At 53.4% G+C, this 24967-nt stretch overlaps 1 protein-coding gene across 2 annotated transcripts in view; it reads left to right on the top strand.

Annotated features, from left to right (window-relative positions):
• The first annotated feature begins 1431 nt into the window (after positions 1–1431).
• RGS9 (regulator of G protein signaling 9) overlaps positions 1432–24967 on the top strand; it is a 66334-nt gene continuing 42798 nt past the window's right edge. For both annotated transcript variants that reach the window (XM_068530058.1, XM_068530057.1), the window contains exons 1-7: positions 1432–1504; positions 12890–12986; positions 16560–16610; positions 17919–18025; positions 18222–18273; positions 18536–18594; positions 19820–19896. In XM_068530058.1, coding sequence (XP_068386159.1) covers positions 1448–1504; positions 12890–12986; positions 16560–16610; positions 17919–18025; positions 18222–18273; positions 18536–18594; positions 19820–19896 — 500 coding nt within the window. In that variant the 5' untranslated portion in view covers positions 1432–1447. The remainder of the gene's footprint in view (positions 1505–12889; positions 12987–16559; positions 16611–17918; positions 18026–18221; positions 18274–18535; positions 18595–19819; positions 19897–24967) is intronic.

The following is a 24967-nucleotide window of genomic DNA, read 5'->3' as shown; positions in this document are numbered from 1 at the left end:
GCTGAGAGCAGGACGTTTTAAGTTTTATCTCCTGAGCGCTAAGCACAGTGGACTGAACTGAATTGTTGAGTTGACCAGAGGTGTTGGGACATTTTCCTGGGAGGTGACCTTGGAACTGGGGTTTAAAGGGCACTGCTATGTAAATGACCATATCATTGTGCTTGGATGAGGTTTATCCTACAGGGGCCAGGCTCATGGAGATCCCATTGTACGGTATCCAGGGCAGCAGGACCCCCATATAGGTCCCGAATCACACCTCTGTGTTGATGAAGAGGAGGCTGCGGATGACTATAGTGATGACAGTGGTGATGGTGGTGATGGTGGTGATGGTGGTGGTGATGATTAGATGTCCACCTACCTGACCGAGTCACAGGAGAATTTCATTTTAGCACGATGTCCCTCTGCTGCCTTGCAAGATAATACTTGCTTTTTTGGGTCAGTCTTTTTATTGAGGTATAGTTTACAGACAATGTCATGCTCCAGTTTTAAGAGTACAGTTGGATGAGTTTTGACAAACATGATTACCTGTGTATAACCATCACTCCCATCCAGATATAGAGCATCTTAAACAACAAGGATTTACTGTAGAGCACAGGGAACTATATTCAATCTCTTGTAATAACCTCTAACAGAAAAGAAACTGAAAAAATAGACCAGGCAGCTGGCCCAGCAGGGACTTCAACTTTCCTTCTTTATTCTTCACGTCCTTTCTTTTGTTAACCAACATCTTACCAATTCCACGTAGAATTTGCTTTTCCCCTAAACACTTCTAAACATTTAAAAAATTTTTAATTTTTTTATTGGAGTATAGTTGAGTTACAATGTTGTGTTAGTTTCAGGTGTACAGCAAAGTGATTCAGTTATACGTATACATGTACCTATTCTTTTTCAAATTCTTTTCCCACTTAGGTTATTACAGAGTATTGAGCAGAGTTCCCTGTGCTGTACAGTAGGTCTTTCAGGATTATCTATTTTATTTTATTTTTGCCATAAATGTCCTTTTTCTAAAAAATAAATTTTATTGGGGTATAGTCGTTTTATCTATTTTAAATATAGTGGTGTATATATGTTAATCCCAAACGCCGAATCTATCCCTTCCCCCCCTTTCCCGTGCCTTGTCGCCCTTCCTAACCGAAGTCCCATCCTCCTTAAGGGCTCGCCCTCGGCCACAGAGCCTCCCACGCGGGTCCCGGGCGCGCGGGGCTCACCTGCGGCTCCGCGGGCCCCGGCGGAGCCCGACACCGCCCCCTGGCGGCAGGCGGGCGCCGGCGCGGAGCACGCCCGGCCCGCGGCGCGGCGCGCTGATTGGCCGGCGCGGATTCGGGCAGCTTCCCGGGGGCGCCGCAGGCCGCACCACCCCGCCCGCGCACGGGGACGCCGGCGCGCTCTCCGGGGGCTTCCTCTTCCCTCCGGTTGTGTCCACGTTCCGCGTCTGCCAGGGTCCAGGATGACAGTCCGACACCAAGGCCAGCAGTACAGGCCGAGGATGGCATTTCTGCGGAAGGTGAGAGCGGTCCCATCACCCGGGCCCGGGAGGGGCGCGGGGACCAACTCCGGGAAGTGCCGGCGGCGATGCGGGGAGGGGCGGCGGGCAGCCCTTGTGGTCGGTTAGTGCCGCTTGATGTCATTAAGTGACTTACTTGCCTTGTGTTTCTGTCTGTACGTCTTTTCAAGACTCTAATGGTTGGTTAGGTTTCCTTGTTACCTGTTTATAGTGGAGAATCTGCAGCCGAGGGCGATTGCCGGCTGGAGGCTGGAAACAACCTGTTACTTGGGAGAGGAGGCGGGAAGGCAGTTCAGCCAGGCTGGGTCAGATTTGAGACAGCCTCCTGATACTGTTAGAGGCTCCCAGATGTTAAATTAACATGTTTGCTGTTTTTCTGATTCACCACTGCAGTATTTTAAAGCGCGTGTGTGTGGTGAGTGTGTACACGTAGACCGTGAAAACGGTGTGATTTGCAGGCTAAAGGGACACCCCACTTGCAGCGCCCCTAGATTCCTTATTCAAGTGTGTGTATTTGTGGATCTCAGGTCTGTGCGCAGCGTAAGTCAGGACCCTCCCCATGCAAAGGCTTTCTCAGGGCAAGTGGCTGGGCACAGGGGGTGTCCATACTGGGGACTTGTGCGGGGTGGAACGCACCTTGTGGGGTGATGTATTTGGGGATGAAATGGCTCGTTTTGTTCTGGGCTTTTGAGATGACCAGTATCAGAATAGGTCAGCAGAGGATTAGGTCCTGGGTCACTTGCCCGCCCTTCCTCCCATTTGCAGCCACTTTTCACAGTGTGGTGTCCACCGTCTTAGGCTTGTCTTGAGTAGAATTAGCTGAATGCTTTGTGACAGTAAGAGCCCTGCCCCGAGCCCTTGGAGCTCAGCAGATTGGCGTAGTCAAAACTGTCCTGATTTGTCTAAGACTTTCAACGTTAAAACCTGGACAGTCCTGGACACCCTGGGACAGTTGGTCACCCTCGGTCCACCTGCTTCAATAAGCTTGTGCGTATTCCAGGTGGTAGAGGTGTGAGGATATAAAACAGAGGCGGAGTGTGGTCTCGCTGGGAAAGAACCCTGAGAGCCTCTACTGCAGACACCAGCTCCTAAAATCAGAGAAAACTGCCCAGACTGGATCTCTGAGAGCCGTCAGTCATCTTCTAGGATTTCCCAGGACTGCCTTCTTCTCCCAGACAGGGCAGCTCTGGCGCTGAGGCTCTGAGAGCAATTGTCTGGAGACATGCTGTTTGTTTTTGAACCTCAGACATTGTGTTTCATCATGACTGCTATGTGGTCGACGTTCCTGTCTTTACCTGGGCCTTCTGACTGGTGTCTTGGTCTCCAGCCCATCCTCTTCCACCCCAGCCTCCTCTTTTCCACCCCAGTCTCCCGTCCTCCACCCCTGCCTCCTCTTTTCCACCCCAGCCTTCCGTCCTCCACCCCAGCCTCCCGTCCTCCACCCCTGTCTCCTCATTTCTACCCCAGCCTCCCGTCCTCCACCCCAGCCTCCTGTCTTCCACCCCTGTCTCCTCATTTCTACCCCAGCCTCCCGTCCTCCACCCCAGCCTCCTGTCTTCCACCCCTGTCTCCTCATTTCTACCCCAGCCTCCCGTCCTCCACCCCAGCCTCCTGTCTTCCACCCCTGCCTCCTCATTTCCACCCCAGCCTCCCATCCTCCACCCCTGCCTCCTCTTTTCCACCCAGCCTCCTCTTTTCCACCCCAGCCTCTCATCCTCCACCCCAGCCTCCCATCCTCCACCCCTGCCTCCTCTTTTCCACCCCAGCCTCCTGTCCTCCACCCCTGCCTCCTCTTTTCCACCCCAGCATCCTGTCCTCCACACCAGCCTCCTCTTTACCACCCCAGCCTCCTCCTTACCACCCCAGCCTCCCATCCTCCACTGCTGCCTCCTCTTTTCTACCCCAGCTTCCCGTCCTCCACCCCAGCCTCCCGTCCTCCACCGCTGCCTCCTCTTTTCCACCCCAGCCTCCTGTCTTCCCCTCCACCTGCCGGCCTCCACAATACCATTCATCGGCATGTTGGGTTTCTTTCCCAAACTGATGCGGATCCCCTCGACCTGAAACCCTCCGCTGATTTCCCACATGCACAGGGTGACGTCCAGCCTTCCCAGCCCGGCCACAGAGGATCCTGCTCCCAGCCACCCCTCTGGCTTGACCTCCCGCCGGCCTCCCGCACCTGCCCTGCAGGGACACAGAACAGAGCAGCCCCCCTCACTCAGGGGGGCTCTGGCCTCAACGACCTCCTCGTCTTTCCCGGAACCCTGTGCCCTTCAAGCCTCAGATTCCTCCACTGGGAAAGCCCTTCTGCCCCTTCTCACCGGCCGAGCCCCCGTCCCCCCCACTCCCAGGCCCAGCTCAGGGGCCCCTCCCCTGTGGCGGCCGGCTCTCCCCGCCCCCTCTGCCCTGCAGACCCTGCCTGCACCTCAGCGCTGCTCTTTCCCTTTGCCTTGTTGGATGGGGGGAGACCCCCGTCTGTCTGTGTCTTCTGAGGTCCTTGGTCAGATCACAGAGCAGGTCCCAAGAGCCTGTGCCGGGGGGGCCCTCAACCGTGAAGCAGCTGAACGAGGTGCCCAGCCTTCGGAGAAGGACCCAGGCCTAAGGAATGTGGACTTGGGTGCAACTGTCACCCACCACTCAATGGATATTTTTGAAGTAGGCTGTGTCCCCACTGGGAGCCGTACATGCGTGTTCTCGTCTGTTCCATGAGACAGAGTCATCATCACCGTTTTACAGAGCAGGAAGCTCAGAGAGGTGAGGCCACTCGCCCCAGTCGTAGCCGCTAAGTGGTGGAACCAGGAAAAACACAGGTTGTCGCCAAATGTGATCCAGTGCTGTAAGCTTTCCTGTGATGTTGGGTGCAGGGGAGGCCGTGGGAAGGCCTGACCGAAGGTGCCTGGCAGACGCGGAGCTGAGAACTGAAGGATAAACGGGGGTTCTAGGCAGAGAGAAAGAAGACTGTTCCAGGCAGGGGAACGGCGTGTGCTGAGTGCATGTGTGTGTGTGTGTGCGTGTGTGCGTGTGTGCGTGTGTGTGTGTCTGTGTGTATGTGTGTGTGTGTCTGTGTGTGTGTATGTGTGTGTGTCTGTGTGTGTGTGTGTCTCTGTGTGTGTGTGTGTCTATGTGTGTGTGTGTGTCTCTGTGTGTGTGTGTGTGTGTGTGTGGGATGACACACGGTGGACCACCTCCCGTGGCTCCTGTGGGCTCCTGTCCTAGTGCTGGCCCGTCCCCCCCCATCTCCCCCCCCCCCGCCCCTCCCCCGTGATGTCCGGATCTCCATACCAGCCAGGAGCAGCTGCTGCCCTTGGGATGCGCCTCAGGACTGACTGTCTTGGTGCCTCATGGAGAAGCCTCGACTGCTCTGCTTTCCTGTGTGGCGGCCGGCATCTCCTTTTGCTGCAGGGCGAGGGGGTGTGGAAGCAAAAGTGAGGAGACCCGGGCAGAGCACGGGATCTTTCGCTTGTATCATTCTTTCATTCAACACGTGCACAGGGCCGTGCGCGTCTGTGCTGGGCGCCGTGCCTGATGCTGGGGACACTGTGGGATTAGGACACAGCCCCTTCCTCCTGGAGCTTAGGGTCTAATAGAGAAGGACCGCTGTATAAGCAAGAAGAATGTTCTGTAGGTCGTGGGAGACGTCGTTAGAGGAGATGCACGTGTATAAAACACAAAGCAGGGAGTGGTCAGTGCCATCTGGGGTGGGGACCAGCAGCCTTCACAGGGGGGCTTGTAACTGAGTGGAGGTGTGAAAAATTAGTAGGTGTTTTTTTTTTTGCCAGGAGGATGGGAAGATGAGTGGCATTTGGGGGAGTGCAAAGCTCGGAAGTGTGGAATAGCGCTGTGCCGTGGGAGAGTCTTCAGGGGTTGGGGTAGCTGGCTGGGGGGCAGGGGTGGGCAGGAATTTGGTGATGGAAAGGCTGGTAGTGAAGGAGGCTCCAGAACTGGGGGCTTCGCACGTCCAGCCGGGGGTTTGACGCTTTCTGTGTTCGCTGAGAAGCCATTTGACGTTTTAAAATCGGGGACGAATAAAATGAGTTGGTTCCCATGTTAGAAAGATGATTCTGATTAAAGGGTAGGAGTGCTTCTCCACCCTGGCTGCACTTTAAAAAACATTGTTATCAGGTCACCATCCTTAGAGTTTCTGGTTTACTTAGGAGATAATTAAGTAGTTAAGTCAGATGGAGTCCAAACATTGGGTTTTTTTAAAAAAAAAAAATTTATTTATTTATTTGGCCGCACCGGGTCTTAGTTGCGGCATGCGGGCTCTAGTTCCCTGACCAGGAATCGAACCCCCTGCATTGGGAGTGTGGAGTCTTAACCACTGGGCCACCAAGGAAGTCCCGAAACATTGGTGTTTTCAAAGAAAAGCTTCCCATGGACTTCCCTGGTGGTCCAGTGGCTAAGACTCCGCACTTCCACTGCAGGGGGCAAAGTTTCCATCCCTGGTCAGTGAACTAAGATCCCGCATGCTGTGCGGTGCATATATATATATATATATATATATATATATATATGCATATGTATAAAATCAAATACAGAAGAGCTTCCCAGGTGATTTGAATGCACAGCCCAGAGGAAAGCCCCAGGACATTTGGCGACATCTGGGGTTGTCCCAGCTGGGGAGGGGGCTACCCCTGGCAGCTGGAGGGAAGAGGCAGGAACGCTGCTAGACACCTACGGTGCACAGGACAGCCGGCCCCAAATGTCAACAGCACCACCACTGGAGGGCGCCCTGGAGGCTGGGGACCTGCCAGGCCCAAGGCAGAGGCCAGTTGGGCCGAGCCTGACGGTCCAGGAGGGAGCTGAGACGTTCCACAGAGGCCTGTTAGGAGACAGGTCAGAAACAAAAGCAGGGTCCGCAGAAGCTGGCCGGGGTCACGGAGGGTGCTTCCTGGGCTTCTGGCTGGGGTGGCCTAAGCACCGACCAGAGTGTGTGTGGTGCCCCCGAGGGTCCGAGAGGCTTCGGGGTGAGATGGCCCAGGGCTCCGCTGGCCTCTGGGCGGACAGGCTCCTTAGTGGGAGCCTCTTCTGTTTGCCAGACAACCCCGTGGTTCCGGGTCACTTGCTCCCTCCCTGTACAGAAAAGTACTGATTATTATCATCCCCCGGGGAACCTTCTCCGGCTCAAAGGAAAATCCCAGCCCGAGATCTCGCACAGGGAGTGACAGCCAGGAGCGGTGTGGGCGTGGAAGGTGGGACGTCGAGGCCTTCGGGGCCGTTGTTCCTGCTGCTTGGTGACACGCCTGCAGTCGCGCGGAGACACGTGGCATCCGACGCCCCCATCCCGCCCCCAGCTCGGGGTTACCCGGGGTTCAGCACCGCCCGGTTACCCCGCTGTCCTCGTGTGGCCCAGGATCGCGGGGAGCTGAGTCTGGGAGACCGGAGGGGGCCTGACGTTTGGGGCGGGGGTGGCCGTCCCTCCCCGTCTCTGGAGGGATGCCCACCAGGCACAAGGAGGAGGGCGTGAGAGTTGGCAGCAGTTGGGAGCAGACAGGCAAGGGTTCCTCACCCTCTGGGGACCTGGGGACACAACTCGGATTGTCCCCTGTCTGGGATGGGCAGAGGGGCTTTTCTGCTGGAAGCAGAGCTGGAGCGCAGAGCCTGTATGGCTGGGCTGGGGCCGCCACGGCAGAGCACCGCAGGGCCCAGGCAAGGTGTGGGCGGCGTGCTTTCCGGCGGCCTCTCTCCGTGGCCTGCAGATGCCGTCTTCTCCCCGTGTCCCCACGTGCTCGTCCCCCGTGGTGTCTGTGTCCTCATCTCCTCTTCTTCAAAGGACACCAGTCACACTGTCACAGGGCCGCCCTAGTGACCTCCTTTTAACTCAGTTACCTTGTCAAGGACCCTCTCTCCCAATCCAGTCACATTCTGAGGTCCTGGGGGGTAGGACCCCAACCTATGAATTTGAGGGATGGGCGCCATCCAGCCCATAGCACAGTTTCTCAGAGACGGGACCACCAGCCAGAGTCCTACGGTTTCCTTGTTGGGTGCCTGGGGAGACCCCTCAGAGGAACTGATACAAGGAAAGTTCTGAGGAAAATGGATCCAAACCCCAATGGGCTGAACTCCCTCAGAATGTTCTCGAGGCCCCTGTGACGCGCCCTGCTCCCCCAGCCCTTCTCTTCTGTGAAGGTGACACACCTGCCAGAAAGAAATCTGACTCCCCCTCATTTGTGTTTTTAAAATAACTCTCATTACTCCTCCTCTGAAGGTTATTTTCAAACTCTTTATAACTAGATTTTTTTTTTTTTTTTAATGCGGAGAGAACGAATCAAATCCCCTGACTTTCTATCGGAGAAGCTCAGGTTTCTAACTCATAACGGGGGTTTCTATTTCTTCTCCAATATATGGGCGCCCTGACTGCATGAAATGCTGCTGTTTCAGCTGATAAACGTTTTGGAGCAAATGTGGACGTTCCTCTGGCAGTTACCATGGGCAAGGGGGGGGCCTGGGCTCTCATGTCAGAATGGCGGGCACTTCTGGCAGGAGCAGGTGAATCCGAGGCTCACGGTCAGTCAAGAATTCCAGAAAACCATAATGGGAGAGGATATGTATAAAAAAGAATGTCTGTATGTGTGTAACTGAGTCACTTTGCTGTACAGCAGAGACCTGCCCAGCACTGTAAATCAACTGTGCTTCAGTTAGAAAAACAAACTCCAGAAAAGGTGACCCCTGCCGCCCATGGGGGAAGCAGCCGCCCTCCGGCCACCTCCTGGGGTGTCCCCGTGCCCCCTTCTCCGCTGGGAGCCGCTTGGTGCCCCCGTGGCCCGAGACGCCCCCAGGCCCCGACCTTGCAGGAGGCCAAGCACTGCAGCTCCAAGTGGAGCGGAAACACATCATTTCCGTTCCAGAAGGATCCCGCGAGCCGAGAGCGCGTCTGTGCGGACGAGCTCACGGTGGGTCTTGCACGAGGAGCCCCGGGCGCCCCTGGGCCCCGGCCGGTCCCGCGGGCGGCTGAGGGGCCGGCGCTGGGCCCGGAGCGGCCGTGACCTTGGCCCTGACCTCGGCCGCTTCTCAGGATTGTGGTTCTGCTGCCGGTGCTGGTTTAGCAGCAGGTGGAAATAGGACAGCCCAGCCCTCGGCGCTGACCTAGGACGTCATGTGTCCCCCCTCCTCCCGCCCTGCGGACGTGGGGGGCCTGCCAGCCTCCGGGGTGGCGGGTGCAGTGTCTCCAGTTCAGGGCTCCCCGCATGACCTTTCACCTCCAGCGCAGCCTGGCCATCTCTCTCTCTCTCTCTCTCTTTTAAAAAAAATTCTGTTTTATTGTGGTGAGAACACGTCACACAAGAAACTACCCTCCTACATTTTTTTAAGTGTATAATTCACAATGTTGTTAATTATAGAAACAATATTGCAGGGCAGGTTTCTAGAACTTACTTCATCTTCTTGACTGTAACCTTATGCCCAGTGATTGCATCTCCCCGTCTCCCCCTCCCCCAGGCCCTGGCAACTGCCCTTCCACTGGTTCTGTGAATTAGCCGATTTTAGGTAGTGGAATCGTGCAGTCCTTCCGAGACTGGCTTATTCACTTAGCATAACGTCCTTCAGGTTCATCCGTGCTGTCGTGGGGGTCTGGCAGGAGGGGTGGCTGAGGTGGTCTGCCCGCCCCTTCGGTGGTGTTGAGCACAGGGGGCCTGCGCAGGACCCTGCTTTTGCTCCCGGCTCTTCGGAAGTGGCAGTTGGGTTTTTTTGGCCTTTTTTGTATCTTTTTGTCCAGAATTTGCCCCAACTGTGCATGTGCGCAATCATTTTTCGTCCCTTATAGTTTCTTTGTATTTTGTTGCTTGAGGCAACGTGTGTCCAGGTGCGGGCACTGCAGCAAAGGGCCCCAGGTCCCAGCCTGTCTCAGTTCTATTTTTAATTTTGGGAGGAACCTGCATACATTTTGCATTCCCACCAGCCGTGCCCGAGGGTTCCAAATTCAGCCGTTCACTTTCCTGCGTCAAGCATCCTGGGGCCCCTCACACCGTCCCTCCTTTTCAGTACAGCGGCCGGCTGGGAAAATCCTTCTCACTCTCTGCGTGTGATTTTTGGGGATCATCTCAGCCATCCTCTTCTTCTCCTGGCTCTTACTCCCATCACTGCTTTCCCTATTTTTTGGTGCACAATTCAGTCTGCAGTTGCCGTCTAATAAATTCTTTGTGCGTAGCACGGTATTAGGTGCTTTCAGTGCTTCATCTCCTTTGATCTTCACAACATCCGTCTGCTGATGTAGGTACTGTGCTCATCTCTGCTTTACAGAGGATGAGTCTTAGTGAAGTTTAGTGATTTACCTCGCCTACTCATTGGAGGGGGATTTGAACTGGACTTTCTTCGCACGCAGATCCCTAGTGTTTGTCTTAGTTCATTTGTTTATCTTCATACCAATATCTTCCCGACCCTCTGAGGACTGGGAGGCTGTCTTTTACCAACCCCCCTGCCAGGGCTGGGCACCTAATACATGCTCAATAAATACCTATATTTGGATGATTGGTGGAGCGGGGTTTTTATTCCCAGGCATCTAAAGACAGCTCTGCGTGCAAAATTTTAAAGATGCACTGATTATACAGACACTACTGATGTTAATGATTCTACCCCACAAACACTAACAAATATCTCTCCTTATAAAGTATATATCTTTATGCTTATATATCTTTATATATCTGTCCTTACAAAACAGTTTTACACAATTACTTAGATTCTAAGAGGTAACAAAACGCTATCAATCTCGAATATACTGTCATTTTATGGTAGAGGACGGGAATTCAGAGAGGTGGAGCGGATTCCTGCAGGTAGGAGAGAACCTTGAGGTCATGAGAATCTTGGGTTCCTTTTCTCTGGGCCACCAGCACACGCAAACTCTAAAAGGACTCTGGAAATTGTAAAGGGCCGTACAGTGTGAGGATGAGTTATTTTATGAAGCTGCAGGAGAATAAGGGTCATGTAACCAAGCTAGTTAAACTGGGGGAAGCGGTGGCTCAGTGAGCCGTTTTGCTTTGGGTCGTGGTTGGGACGTGGGCAGGTTGGGTTTGAGGGGCGACCCTCCACGAGCATCTGTCCAGCCGTGCGCAGCTGCCCTGACCTCAGGAGAGGGGCTTCCAGCCGGAGGAGGACAGGAGAGGTCTTTGTTTCCACCTACTCGTTCGTATTCTGTGTTTTTGCTTTTGCTGCTCACTGAGCCTTAGGGTCCTTGCCTGCCATCCTTTGCCCTTTCTGCCTCCTAATTCCTGTTCGTCTTTTTACGACCACTCCAGGAGTGCCCCTCCCGGCCACCTCCTGGCACAGGTGTGTTCTCAGGACACCGTGGCCTCACCCTGGTCGCTGTACTTCCCGTGTCGTCCTGTAATATCCTTGCACTAGACGGTGAACTCCTTAAGCTCAGGGACCAGATCTCTTTATCTTTGGTTCCCTGAGTCCACCATGGCTGCCTGTTTGTTGAACGACGGACTGATCGTTTGCAAGCACCTGGGGGGCTGGGGGTGTGCACGGTTTCCCCCTCGCGAGGAGTTTCCTGGAGGAGCATGAACTTTGAAGCGTCTGCATGTGAGGCTTTGTCAATGCCTGTCATCAGCATTGACCAGAGAAGCGCTTGGGTGTCTTTTTGCAATTGTGCCAACCCATCCGGTTTGTTTTAAAATATCCTTCAGTTAAGTTTACTCCCATTAATTTTTTCAAGTGGAAAAATATTTTATATTCATCAATGTTAAAAAAATACTCTAAAGACAATCAGGGCTGTGCTTGGGTGTCTTCCTGCACTTCCAGCTTCCTCCGATGGTTCATGGATTCTCTCTGGTGTCAACTCTCGCGTCGATGTTTGTGAATCGAGTTCATATCTCTGACCGTCGTGTCCTTTGAAGTTGGGACATTCGTTTCCAATTGCCTTCCAGACGTTGTGGCTATCTCAGCAGCCCTTCACAGTCAGCATTCCAAAAGCCGAAGTGTTTGCTCTCTCAAAGTGCTCCTCCTTATGAAGTTTCTATTTTGGTAACTGGCAACTCGGATCATATAAGTTATAAACTTTGCCGTTATTCTCTGCCACCCTGACTGATCCAGTCAGTCACTTGCATGCGCAGTTAATTCTAGGTAATTAGAGTCAGAACGAGGGCTCTAAAAGCCATGCCTTCTTATCACCTTCTCTGCCCCTGCCTTTATTTATTTATTAATTCATGCGCCGGCTGTTTACTGGGTACTGTCCGTGTGCTGGGCGCTGTTCCAGGCAGTCAGAATACAGCAGCAAACAGCAACAGACAAAAGATTTGCCCTCGGGACCTCCCTGGCAGTCCAGTGGTCAAGATTCTGTGCTTCCGCTGCAGGGGACGCGGGTTTGATCCCTGGTCAGGGAACTAAGAACCCACATGCTGTGCAGCGCGGTCAAAAAATTAAAAAAAAAAAAAAAAAAGATTTGCTCTTGAAGACCTTACTTTCTAGGAGCGAGGAAGACACGTGGCAAACGTTATGATCAGCGGGTAGATTATTTCATACGTTGGAAGGTGAGTGCTATAGGAATGCCCGGGGGGAGTCCGAGGTTGCAGCACGAAGTAGGATGCAGCTGGGGGTGGCTCCTGAGCCTATTAGAAGAGGAAGGAGTTCGAGGTTGCAGCACGAAGTAGGATGCAGCTGGGGGTGGCTCCTGAGCCTTTTAGGGGGAGAGTCGGGGGGAAGTGATCCCAGCCATGTAGACCAGTAGGAGAACTTGGCCCCTGACTGAGTGGAATGGCCCTTGCGGGGTTTCAAGCGGAGGAGAGATACAGCCTAAAATAATTGAAAGTCTCGCATGGGCTGCCCTGCTCAGGACAGAACGAGGGGCGGAAGTGGGAGGGGTGGAAGCCCCGTCATCTTGTGCCCGGACTATTGCAGTAGTGTTGAACAGGCCCCTGCTTTTCTCTGTTGGGGCGGGTTTCTTCATGCTTCGATGCGCCTCTCTCAGGTGTGGGCCACGTTTCCAGATGCGGGCCCGATGGCGCTGCTCCCCAGCCAGAGCTGCTGGGACAGAGCCCACCCTCTGGTGGGGGGAACATCTGAGGCCCCCTGAGACCCGGCCCCTGCCCTCCCCCCGTCCCGCTCCCACCCGGGGCGCTGTCGTTCTCCCGTGCCTTGTAGCTCTCTCACTTTCTATCCAGCAAAACCCGTTTTTTGCCAAGTCCCATCTTCTCCTAAAAGCCTCTGCAGCATCTCCTTGTCGGAATGAATCCGTCCGAGCTCTCACACCTGGGCGGGTGTTTGTGCCTCTGATGCACGCGTTTAGTTCTGGCTGCCCGACAGCTGCGCGCTGCCCATCTAGGCGGTGGGCTCCTGGTTATACGTGCCCCGCGTTCCGCTTTGCATCTTTTGCTCCCTCGGTGCTGCCAGAAGGGCCTCACTCAGCCTTCGAGATGGTTCTGCTTAGCCAGCTTTGGCGGTTCTGTCTTGCAGATTGAAGCCCTCGTCAAGGACATGCAGGACCCAGAGATGGGGGTCAGAGTGCAGAACCAGAAGGTCACGGTCATCAGCGTCCCTCACGCCATGACGGGTAATGTATCTTGTGATTTGGTCTTGGCCTGGAACGGCCCGTACACAGAGGTTGGCAAACTATAGCTCGTGGGCCAAATGCGCCCCGTGTTCTGTATCTGTGAATAAAGTTTTATTGGAACAGATACACGCCCCCATTTATGTATTGTCTGTGGCTGCTTTTACTCTGCAATGGCAGAGTTAAATAGCTGTGCATAGACCGTAACGTGGCCCACAAAGCCGAATATACTTACTGCTTACTTGCCGATTCATGCACCACAGGGTCCTTCTGGGCAAGGAGTCAGAAAGGAAAGAGAAAAGAATCCAGTAGGTCACCTTGTGAAGCCATTCCTCCTCCCCAGGAGATCATTTTAAAAACCTTTACTGTTGTTTTTTATTTGATGGTCTTGTTTGATTTGTTTTAATAAAATCAAGTAGCAGAAAAAATACTATTTGGAAAAAAAAAAAAAAAAGAATTGGCCTTTGTTTTCTCCATCCTTCCCTGTCTTCTAATTCACATTCAGACCCTTCTTGACTCCCCCAAGGGCAGGGCACCTTAGTCTCCTTTCTCTGGGGGTGGGATAAAGGGCGTCATTTCAGGATATTGGCAGAAGGGGCTGGACCCCCAGATAAGAATGCATTTTGATCCGTGCGTTGCGTTTGTTTTGTGATTTTGGTTTTGCAGTAAAGAGTCCCTTTCCCACCGAGTCGTGTTGTTGGCAGAGGGGCGCAGCTTCTCAGAGCACGTGCCTGGGACTCGCCGCTGTGCTGAGTCCCCTGTGAGCCCTCGCTCTTGACCTCACCCATGACCTGAGTATTTGTCACTCAAGGTACTGGGGTCTCTGCAGAGGCAAGCCAGCCGGAAGGAGGCGTGTCCCAGCTAGCACAGCGTCTCTTGGGTTCCCTGAGTGTGAGCAACAGAAGGCCAGCTCTGGCTGGTGGGAGCAGTAGAGGAATAGATTGGCATGCGACAGGCTAGCTCACAGAAGAAAAGAAAACTCCAATGGTCTAGACTTGGGAAAGACTAGGACCCAGAGGAGCCTGGGCACCCCAAGACTTTGCAGGCTGTCTCTGACCCCTGACCCCACCCCCTCTCGGCTCCTGGTCGTCATGAATTCTGGCTTGAATTCTCCACTGGATTGGGCAGCCCTCGAGGGGAGAGATCTCGTCTAGCTCATCTGAGTAACCCCTGCGCTTAGTGCAGCTGGGGGTCAGGGTGGAAGTTTAATAAAAGTTTATCGAGTGCATGAATCAATCCTGGTCTCGAACTGTCCAAAGGGCGCTGACGTTGAGTCAGGCACCCTGGGATTGAATCCTTTGGGTGCCCTTTCTTTTTTTTTTTTTGCTGTGTAGCCCTAGTCTCCATTTCCTCATTTTACAAGCAGAAGTAGTGATCCCTGCCCCAGGGGATGCCTGCAGGAACCAGACAAGGCTCTCGTGTACACGTGGCCGGTGCTCAGTGACGCTCCACGGGCCCCATAGCTGGCAGTGTCCCGCACTGTGTCACCCACGATGAGCATAGGGAGAGATGTGACCCCCCCAGCCCTTTCTTGCAGCCGGGGACACGGAGATGCAGAGTTCCAGCATCTTGTCCCCAGGTCACTAAACGCACCCAGGGCTGAGCGTGGGCTTGAGCCCAGCTACACAGCTCCAGCGTCCGTGCTCCCATCCCCCGTCCGGGTTTGTGAGCTGCTTTCCTTCCTGGCACATGGGGCCCCTGGTTTCCTGGATTGGTTCGGGGGCTGCCCACCCAGCCATGTTCTGCCTTGTTCCTCCTACTCGGGTGAATCCCAGCTGCAGTTGGAACCCAGGAGGAGCCCTGTCCTGCAGTGTCGGCACTAATCAAAGCAAACTGCATCAGTGCCACCCGCCTCCTCAGAGAGCAGGTGACTCAGGGCTTAAGGGGACGACGGTGGCCGATGGGGGCGCTGAGCAGCCTGTGGTGCTGTCAGCACAAATCGCGTGGCGGACACACCAGGACCCCCGTAATCTCATTCCATCTATTTCAGGAAGCGGTCAAGTGGACGAGAAAACCTTCAGCCCCTTGGTGGGGAGCGCTAAGCCGTCTGCTGTCCGCCGGGGGCGCTCTTTCCTGGTCTGCACACCACCGTCTAGAGACTTGGGGTGGAAAGTCTAAAACACCCAGTCCTGGGATTTTTAAGTAGGGTTTTAGGTGAAGAATTTTGCTTTTGAATAAGCAAAGCGCTGACTAAAGCCAGGAGCCACAGGGGACCCTCTGAAAGCCGTCGCGGGGGGCACGTGGGCGTGGAGAGCTGTTGGCTGGATGTCTGTGGCCCAGGGCGTGCGCAGGAAGGGCAGTTACAGGGGGTCCATCCTCAGCCACACTGCGGGCAGCTCCTTTAGCCCAGAGAGGGGGGAGGGGCCCTAAGCCCTCCCACCCCCCTGCGGGCGTCAGAAGAAACGCCCCTTCGCCACCTCCAAGCAAGCGAGGAAGTGTCCTTTGTGACAGTCCAGCTACAAGGACACAGGCAGGCGGGGTTTCAGACCCTGACCCTCCTCCTTGGTGTGTTTCGTGGGCCGGTTTCCACGCAGGCAGGGGACGCAGCTCGGCCTCTGGAAAGCAGGCCGGGGTGGCTGGAGAATATGGTTGTTGGCATTTGCAAGATGACGTCGGAGTTGGGGTGCACCTTCCTCCCGAGATGATCCCGCCTGCCTCCTACAAGGAGCGTGTGTTCTGCCGATGGGGCCAGAGGGCCCGGGCCGAGGAGGAGGCCGCAGCTTCCCTGGGGTCCTGCATCAGCTCTGGACTTGGTGGGACCCGGCTTGCCTTGGCCCTTAGGTCGATCTGAACACTTGTGGGGGGCGGGGGGTGCACATTCCCTCCTGATCTTATCCCCGTGTGCCTCCCCCGATTTCTTCCACGCCGGCCTGCGGTCTGCGTTGTTCCAGGCCAGCCCCTCGGCCTCGCAGGGCCCAGGGCGAGAGGGCACACAGAGCCCGCATTCCATGGTCTGAAGTTGTAAATCAACCCACAAAGTGTTCCTAAAAAAGTGTCTCATCTTCCTGCTTTGACAAAAGCGTCTTTACAACGACCTGGGAAGCCAGGTTTGGATTTAGAATTCTCTGACCCCTCAGAGTTCTGCCTGGGAACTTGGGAGTGTGGGAGAACCAGCCCTGCCCTTGGCGCACCCCTTTCCCCTCCCATCCCTGGCTCTGATTTACTCCCCTGGGTCCGGGCTCCATCCAGAGTTCCACGGACAGCTTGCTTTGGGTCTGTTTTTTTTTTCATTGTTAAGTCTGAGTCTGTTTACTTCCTACTCGGTGAATGACAGTCCAGGCACCAATTATTGTAAAGAAAGAGAATAAGTATCACAAGAGAGGTGAAGCCTGAAGGGTGTAGGGGATGTTAGGCTGGAAATCTGGCCGGAGTCAGATCATGGACGGCCCTGAATTATGGGCTGCAGGGTTCGGGCTGAACTTTGTTGGGGGGAGGGGTGGAGGGGCATCCCTGAAGGTTTTGAGTGGAAGGACGAGATCACGGCTGAACAGGGAGGAGGCCAGTTGGGCAACCGTGTGGAGGAGGGCGTGGAGGTCGGGGAGGCTCTGACGGTGGCCAAATGCTTCTGCTTTGCAGGGAGTGATGTTCTCCAGTGGATCACCCAGCGGCTGTGGGTCTCCAGTCTGGGTGAGAGCTCATCTTTTCCTCCTAGACCAAGGGGTGCTGTATGCGCGTCACCCTCGGGGCATCCCTGGAGGGTAGAAGCTAAACGGGGGCTCAGCCCGCGTCTCTGAGAAATTGACATTTTAATTGGAGAGATGAGAACTTCATGGGTAATCAAGAAAGACTTCCTAGAGGGGGTGATGCATACGTACCCTTGGTCTCGAAACAAGTGTTGCCTGTGAATCCTGGAGGGAAGCTCAGAGGGTCTGTCTTACCAGCGGGGAAATTAGCAAAGACGTAAACGTGGAATGAACGAGGAATGGAGCGGTAACAGGGGAAATGGGGAGTAGTGACTTCAGCTGGGTGTGGAGGGCAGTGGACGGGTGGGGTGCACCTGGTACATTCTTGGATTCCAAATTTTATCTGGGAGAGAGGCAGTGTAACCCGTGGAGGGTTTTGCAGCGTGGCAGTGTGTACAGTAATCAGATTTAAGCTGGGATGTTAGGCAGCAGTCTGAAGGATGGATTGGAGCAGAAAGACTCGGGCACCTGACTTGCCACTAGCGAAAAGGCTGTTGGTACAACGAGGGTCTGGTCTCTGATAGAGGGAGGGAGGGTGGGGAGGAAGCCTCCCCACTCCTGGGAGGCTGACCTGTGGGACGGGATGTGGGTTGGGTCCCTGGGCCTGCAGGATGGGAGGGCTGGGATTCTCTCTTGATGGTAGAAAGACACCTGCTGTCATTGGTGCCTCTGAGAATGAACCAGGACAGTTTTCCTTTAATCGGTGCAAATCCAGAACCAAGACTGTGTTTCTGAGCAGACTGGAGGCGGGTGGGAGTTGAAGGGAAGTGGCAAGGAGCCGAGGGTCTGGACCCAGGGTGCAGGCAGAGTTGAGCTTGGGGTAGAAGTTGGCCATAAACACAGCCTCCCCTTCCTGCCCCTCTCGGGATGAAGACGTTCTCTCCCTGCTCCTCTGGACTTCTCCAGACCCAAAGGGCCCAGCGGTGCTCCTCCAGGATTTCCCCATCCGTCACCCCAAACGCCTGCAGTGGATGACCTGTGGCGCTGTCAACACTGGGGTCACTGACTCCCCTCCAGACTTACTGAGTTGTCATTCGGGGGTTGGGCTGGGGGACCCTCCTTTTAGCCTTGGCTACCCAGCTGGTACCTGTCCACAGCTAAGTTCAGGAACCACTGTCCCCACTTCTTGGCTGAAGTGCTGTTAGGATGGGGGTACCTGCCTTGAGTTTGGGGTGCTATGCGGGGGCGGGGCTGTGAGCTTCTGCCCTTGGCCTCCGCTCTTAGCTTCCTTGTCTCAACCGCTTCTCCCCAGAGGCACAGAACTTGGGCAACTTTATTGTCAAGTACGGCTACATTTACCCCCTGCAAGACCCCAGGAACCTCGTTCTCAAGCCTGACAGCAGCCTCTATCGATTTCAGGTGAGCCTTGGCCTTGACCTTGGGTGTTCACAGGGGGTTAGTGTCATCTGAAAAGATAATTGGTTGGCTTCACATCCTCACAGATCTTTAGAAACAGTGGAGGGGGCTGAGGCAGCTTTATGTTTTAAGCTACAGGGCTGGGGGCCAGGGGTTCACAGCCCAGTGTGTAAGCCTGGTTCCCTGGTTTCTCTTGTAGACACCGTATTTCTGGCCCACCCAGCAGTGGCCGGCTGAAGACACAGACTATGGTAAAACTCCGCCCCTCCTCCTATGCCTTGGGGAGGGCTTACCATGCTGCTTATTTACTCGCTGCATTTTGGTGACATTTGTCTTGCTGTCATCACAACAGTCAGTTCTTTACGTCAGTTCTCATCTGTATTAGGAGTGATTCCCAGGGGAGGGACTGGGTCTGCTGAGTGTCCCCTTCACTAAGCTGAGCACAACAGGCTCACGCATAGAGGGGTTTTGAAATATGATGATGATGGAAAATGTCATTGTTTTCTTTTCCAGCCATCTATCTGACCAAGAGAAATATCAAGAAGAAAGGGGTTTTAGAAGAATATGAAAAGGTATAGAGATGCTTTCAAGTATAGGTTCTTATAATTGAGTGGAATATAGTCTTGAGTTGTTTTCCCCTGTTCCCCCCATTAATCGATTCATATGTACCCTCATCATCCATCCATCCCTCATCCATCCATCCCTCCATCCCTCATCCATCCATGTCTCATCCATCCATCCATCCCTCATCCATCCATCCCTCATCCATCCATCCATGTCTCATCCATCCATCCATGTCTCATCCATCCATCCATCCCTCCCTCATCCATCCATCCATCCATCCCTCATCCATCCATCCCTCCATCCCTCATCCATCCATCCCTCATCCATCCATCCCTCATCCATCCATCCATCCCTCATCCATCCATCCATCCCTCATCCATCCATCCATCCATCCCTCATCCATCCATCCATCCCTCCCTCATCCATCTATGCCTCATCCGTCCATCCATCCATCCCTCATCCATCCATCCATCCCTCATCCATCCATCCATCCCTCATCCATCCATATATTTAGAAGCAGCCGGCTGAAGTAAATTCTCCTCCATGTGGAGGTTCAGTTTCTCCTGCTGTAACTTAAGCCCTTGCCTCAGTAACTACTGGGTACACAGTAGCTACCACTTTCCTTTTGCTGTCCCAAAATAATAGGACTTAATTAATATGTGTGATAATGCATATTACAGGATGGACAAATTTGAACTTGAGTTTGAGATGGGAAAACAAGAGTGCAGACTTTTGTTTTAGGCAGGATGAGTCATATTTCTCAAAGAACACACCCTAACCCTCAAAAGTCTAGATTTCTGGGCAGAAAGCAACAATCTTGCTGTTTTTTTTTTGCTTTTTACAAACATGTTTTTAGAAAGCCAGCATCACACCAATGTTAGGGCTTAGCTTTGTGGATTTGTTATGCTATGTTGTTGAATATTAAGTTCCCATATTCTCCTCCACGCTACCCCCCTCTTCCTTATCAGATTTGGGATACATTTATTAAAACAAAATCCAACCCGAGGGTTAAAAACAAAAACAAAAACAAACAAACAAAAAATCCAAGCCAACTTGTGGCTTCTGTTTTGAAGGCTTGTCGAGAATTCGGTGCTACCCTTTGAATGACTGCCTTTGCACAGCTGGGCTGGGAGACCGTTTGGCTGGGTCTCGTTGTTGACTTAGGACTTCCTGCCCTCTGCACACAGCGTAGGTTGTGGGGCTCAGTGTTCTCATTTTGTTTTCCTCCTCTAGGAAGATTATAATTTCTTGAACAAAAAAATTAACTACAAGTGGGACTTTGTCATCATGCAGGCCAAAGAGCAGTACCGGTGAGTCAAAGATCTTGTTGGTCCCCTAGGTGTCTTTCCTCCTCCCTTCCTTCTTTGTTTCTTTTTGATAAAATTAACTTTTATTGGGTGTGTATGTGTTAAACAGTGGGTGAGGCATAGGGAAGGTAGAGGCATCGTCTAGGGAGCCCGGCAGACAAGCAGACAGGCCATGATGCCTCAGTGAATTGAGAGCCCCACGTCGGGGTTTGGAGAAGGAGCTGCAGAAACAACATTGAATCTGGAGGCTGCAGAGGGTGTATCCAGGTGAGGGATGGTGGTGGTGGATGGAGAGGAGAGGAGAGGAGAGGTGGGAGGGAGGGTGCTCTAAGCAGACAACCAGAGTTTGCGGGCATGGGAGTGCCCGCCTGATGCCGTCCCTTGGAGCTGGCACAGAGAGTGCAAAGCCCCAAACTGGCGGAAGTGAGGCTGGATGTGTTAGCAGGAGCAGATAGGGAGAAGGTTCTGTGCTCAGGGCTGTGGGGAGCCATAGAAGGATCTTAAACAGGGGACAGCTGTCATCAGAGTCACCTGTTAGAGCCACTCACTGCTCGCCCTCATTTGTCGGTTCAAAACTGGACCTGAAGTTCCCCCTGGGGGCCCTGCCTTGTCTGTAAGGGCCAGCTGTACATGTTGGGGAGTGTGTATCAGGACGAGGTTAGGCTGTCGTAACAAACATCACCCAGCAATCAGAGGCATGAAACCACAAGGCTCATTTCTTGCTCGTGTCACGTGTCCACCGTGGGCCAGCTGGGGCCCTGACATGCTTGCACCCACTCCAGGACTCACGTCACTTCTGCTCACAATTCACTAGCCAAGGCAGCTCATGTGGTTATGCCTGCTTCAAAGGAGGGTGCACGGGGTGTGCAGTCCTCCTGTGTGTCTGAGATGCAGGAGAGTCAGGAATATCTGGGGACCAATACCAGTGATCACCAGAACAGTGAGTCCAGCCGGCCCGGCCTCACTCACCCTGGCAGGTCCAGACCCCGGGAGGTCTAGAGTGGCTGGCACATGGTTGGGCTGGATGGTGGAGACCCCGTCCTCCTGAAGCAGCCCTGGAAGAAGAGTAGTGGTGGGTGAGTCAGGGTTCTCCAGAGAAACAGAATCTCGATGTATTGATCTAGCTAGAGAAGAGGTGGGGGAGGGGAAGGAGGGGGGAGAGAGAGGAGAGAGACTGAGATTGAGATTTATTACGAGGTATTAGGTCACACAGTTGTGGAGGCTGAGACGTCCCAGTACCTGCAGTCGGCCAGCTGGACCCCCAGCTGATGTTTCAGCTGGAGCCTGAAGGCAGGAAGAGACCGATGTCCCAGCTCGAGGCCACCAGGCAGGAGGCACTTCCTCTTCTTTGCAGGAGGATCAACCTCTTTGTTCTATTCAGGTCTTCAACTAAAAGCACCCTCATCCAAAGACACCCTCACAGACACCCCCAGAATAATGTTGACCAATCACCTGGGCACCCCTGGGCCCATAAAATTAACCATACCAAGTGGTGAGCACTGTTATGCAGGAGGGCCATCCGGGAAAAACAGAAATCCGAAAGGCAGAATGGCTTTATTGCTCACGTGGGGAAAATCTGTTCTCAGGCCTTAATTCATGCGGAGGGGCATTATGGGGAGAGCTGGCTCTGCCCTTTCACCACGAACATGCCTCTGCCTGGGTATTTTTGAGACAGAGCGGCAGGGGGGCAGTTTGCTAATCTTTTGTCACGTGCATTTGTGTGTGAGGCTCCACTGGGTGGGTTCCGTGCACTGTCTCATCCCACGCTGGGGCGAGGAAATGCCTGGAGCAGTAATTCTTGTCGCCCCTCACATCTGCAGCTGGGGAAATGGAGGCTTAGAGGGGTCAGAATACTTGGCCAAGGTCACTTGGTGAGGTCGTGGTCCAGCCTGGCCTAGTGTTACTCCCATTCAGTGGGCGGTTTTTAGTGCCTACTGGGTTCCAGCACTGGGCCGGGCCCCAGGGACACAGAGTTGGCTGGGATGTACCCGCGTCCCACCCCTGACCCCTCTCCATCTTCCTCTGCCTCTCTGCTCCGAGCAGGATGAGCCCATGACCCAGAGGACTGTGGACCCGCGAGCTGCCTTGCAGCACAGAGGTACCCCCAGTGGCCCCCGCGAGCCCCACCACTCAGGCCTGAGTGTAAAGCTCTGAGCTGCCCACATCATGGGGCAGCCCCTTGGCCATTCGCTTCTAGACGCCTTGGGATGAGCGCTTCCTGAAAGCCACTCTCCTCCTGAGATGCTGGCTTTTCCCCACTGATTCCGTTGCTTCACTCAAAGCCTGCCTCAGATTTCAGGTTTAGGATCTGTGATGGTTAATTTTATGTGTCCGCTTGGCTGGGCCACAGTGCCTAGAGAGTTGGTCCAATACCCATCTCAGATGTCACTGTGAAGGTGTTTTTTAGATGAGATGAGTATTGAATCGATAGACTTTAAGTAAAGCAGATGACTCCCCGCAACGTGGGTGGGCCTCATCCAAACAGTTGAAGGCGTTACAAGACTGAGGTTCCCAGAGGAAGAAGCAATTCTGCCTCTAGACGGGCTTGGACTTGAGTTGCCGCATCAGCTCTTTCCTAGTCCTCCAGCCTGCTGGTGTGTCCTGCAGAGTTTGGACTTGCTGGCCTCCTCAATCGTGTGGGTGAATTCCTTGAAATAAATAAATTCTGTCTCTGTCTCTCTCTGTTTATTCTCCTACTGCTTCTGTTTCTCTGGAGAAGCCTAACTAATACAAGTACAAGATCTCACCACAAAATCAGGTTGGCCGTGTAGTCTGGCTCATGAGGCACCCGTTTCGTTCCCCTGAGTCTCTGCACACAGACCTCTCTCCTGAATCCCAGACTCAGCATCTCAGCTATAAACTCAACTTCTCACGTTGACGTCACACCTCAGCCTGACCTTGTCCATGCTTGAATGTTTTCCCCTTGCTCCCCAAGCCTTCTCTCCCTTCAGCGTTATGCGTAGCAGTACAACGAACCCCCATTCACCTCTCCCCGACCCATGTCCTGTGTTCAGTCATCCAGTCTCGCTGGTACCGCTGGCAGAACCCCTCTGCCACACCTGTCCACTTCTGTCTGCTTCCGTCACCCTGGAGCCAACCTCACTGTCAGCTGGACCGTGGCAGCATTCTCTGCTCCCACATGCCCCCAGTTTTGAAACACAAACAGGATCCTGACCCACCCTTTCGAGAGAGAACCCTCCGTTCAAATGTCATGTGCTCAAAGAAGCTTTTATTTCTTTTTTTGTTTGTTTAAGTTTTATTGGGGTATAGTTGGTTTACAATGTTGTGTTGGTTTCAGGTGTACAGAAAAGTGAATCAGTTAGACATAGACATATATACACTCTTTTTTACGTTCTTTTCCCATTCAGGTCGTTACAGAGTACTGAGCAGAGTTCCCTGTGCTGTACAGTAGGGCCTGATTAGTTATCTAGTTTATATATGGTAGTGTGTGTATATCAGTCCCAATCAAAGAAGCTTTTCTGATTAGCTGTTATTCTGCACACAATCATCCTGAAACTCCATGGCTCAGAGTGGCAACAGTATTTTATTATCTCTCAAGTGTTTTGTGGGTCTGGAGTTTGGGACGGCTGGGCTGGGCAGTTGTGGATCAGAGCCTCAAGTGCTTGCAGCCAGAGGGCTGGAAGGTCTGCCTTGGGCTTCCTCACAGCACCAGGCATATAACACTGCCTACAGGTGGTTGGAAGCCCCAAGGGCAAATACTTCACTGAGGAGGGTGGCAGCTGCCCCACCTTCGATGGCCCAGCCTCAGAAATCACACAGTGCCGTTTGTGATATGCTCTGTTGGTCAACACAGCCACAAACCCCATCTGGTCTCAGTGGGGGAAGACATAGACCCACCTGGCAAGGGAAGGAGGGTCACAGGACTGTAGACATACTATTTAAAAAGTACCACACTGGCCATCGCTGATTCTGCACTATAGTACACTGAATGTGTCCTCACAGCTCACGACACAATTTGTAATTTTATATTTATTTCTTGACTATTTGTGGAATGTTTAGACCTAAAGGTACTCAAGGAAGGGCAAGAAATATGTCTGTGTGTCAGTCTGCTCAGGCTGCCGTATCAGAGTATCATAGACTGGGTGTCTTAAACAACAGACATTTATTTTCTCACAGGTCTGGAGCGGGGGAAGTACAAGATCAAGGTTCTGGCAGGGTTTGGTTTCTGATGAGGACTCTCTTCTCAGCTTGCAGACAGCTGCCTTTTTGTTGTGCTCTCACATGGGGGAGAGAGACGGACAGACAGAGAGACAGAGAGACTCTTCCGGTATCTCCTATTACCAGGGCACTAATCCTGTCATAAGGGCCCCACCCTCATGACCTCATCTAATTACTTCTAAACCCTAATTCCTTCTTAAAGGCCCCATCTCCAGATACTGTCGCATTGGGAGTTAGGGCTTCAACGTATGAGTTTTTGGGGGACGCAAACGTTCAGTCCATTACAGTCTATTTGGTTCACCCGAATTCTCCCAGTGTTTGGAACATAGTGGAGATCAGTAAATACATGATTGAATCAAAGTGTCATTGACGAAGGGATACCGTTGCTGTAAAGATCACAACATGACAAACTAAGATAATTCTTCGTTTACTGGTTCTCTTGAATGCCGTTCATCACCACTCTCCTCCAATAACCTCTGTCACACAAGAGCACAAGAGCAAAGCCAGAAAGGGCATTGCAGTAAATTAGCGATCAACTCTATTGCCAAGGTGGTCCAGCATTATGGAAAGTCCACAGTGCCTCAGGCCATCTGCAGCCCATCTTCCTGAGGACACGGGGTAGTTAACGCGGTAGAATATCCATTTCAGTTGGCAAGGGGGAAGTTGGAGTGACAGTGTTTATAGTTAATTTCCAGAGGAGGCTGCAAAACACCCCACTGGAAGGGCACTCTCCACCCACCTGGCTCTCTGGATATTATGTTACTCACAATACATGAGCTGGCACATAAATCCGCCGACTCTGTCTCGAGGAGGGCGCGTGCGTCATCCTGCGTTGCCTGGGCAAACAAGCATCACCGAGCGGAGCGCAGGTCGCCGTGGCAATGGCACTGGATGG

Source organism: Eschrichtius robustus, chromosome 20 (genome assembly GCF_028021215.1).
Source record: "Eschrichtius robustus isolate mEscRob2 chromosome 20, mEscRob2.pri, whole genome shotgun sequence".
NCBI lineage: Eukaryota > Metazoa > Chordata > Mammalia > Artiodactyla > Eschrichtiidae > Eschrichtius > Eschrichtius robustus.
The sequence above is the reverse complement of the archived record's forward strand: the minus strand, read 5'-3'. Positions and strand labels throughout refer to the sequence as shown.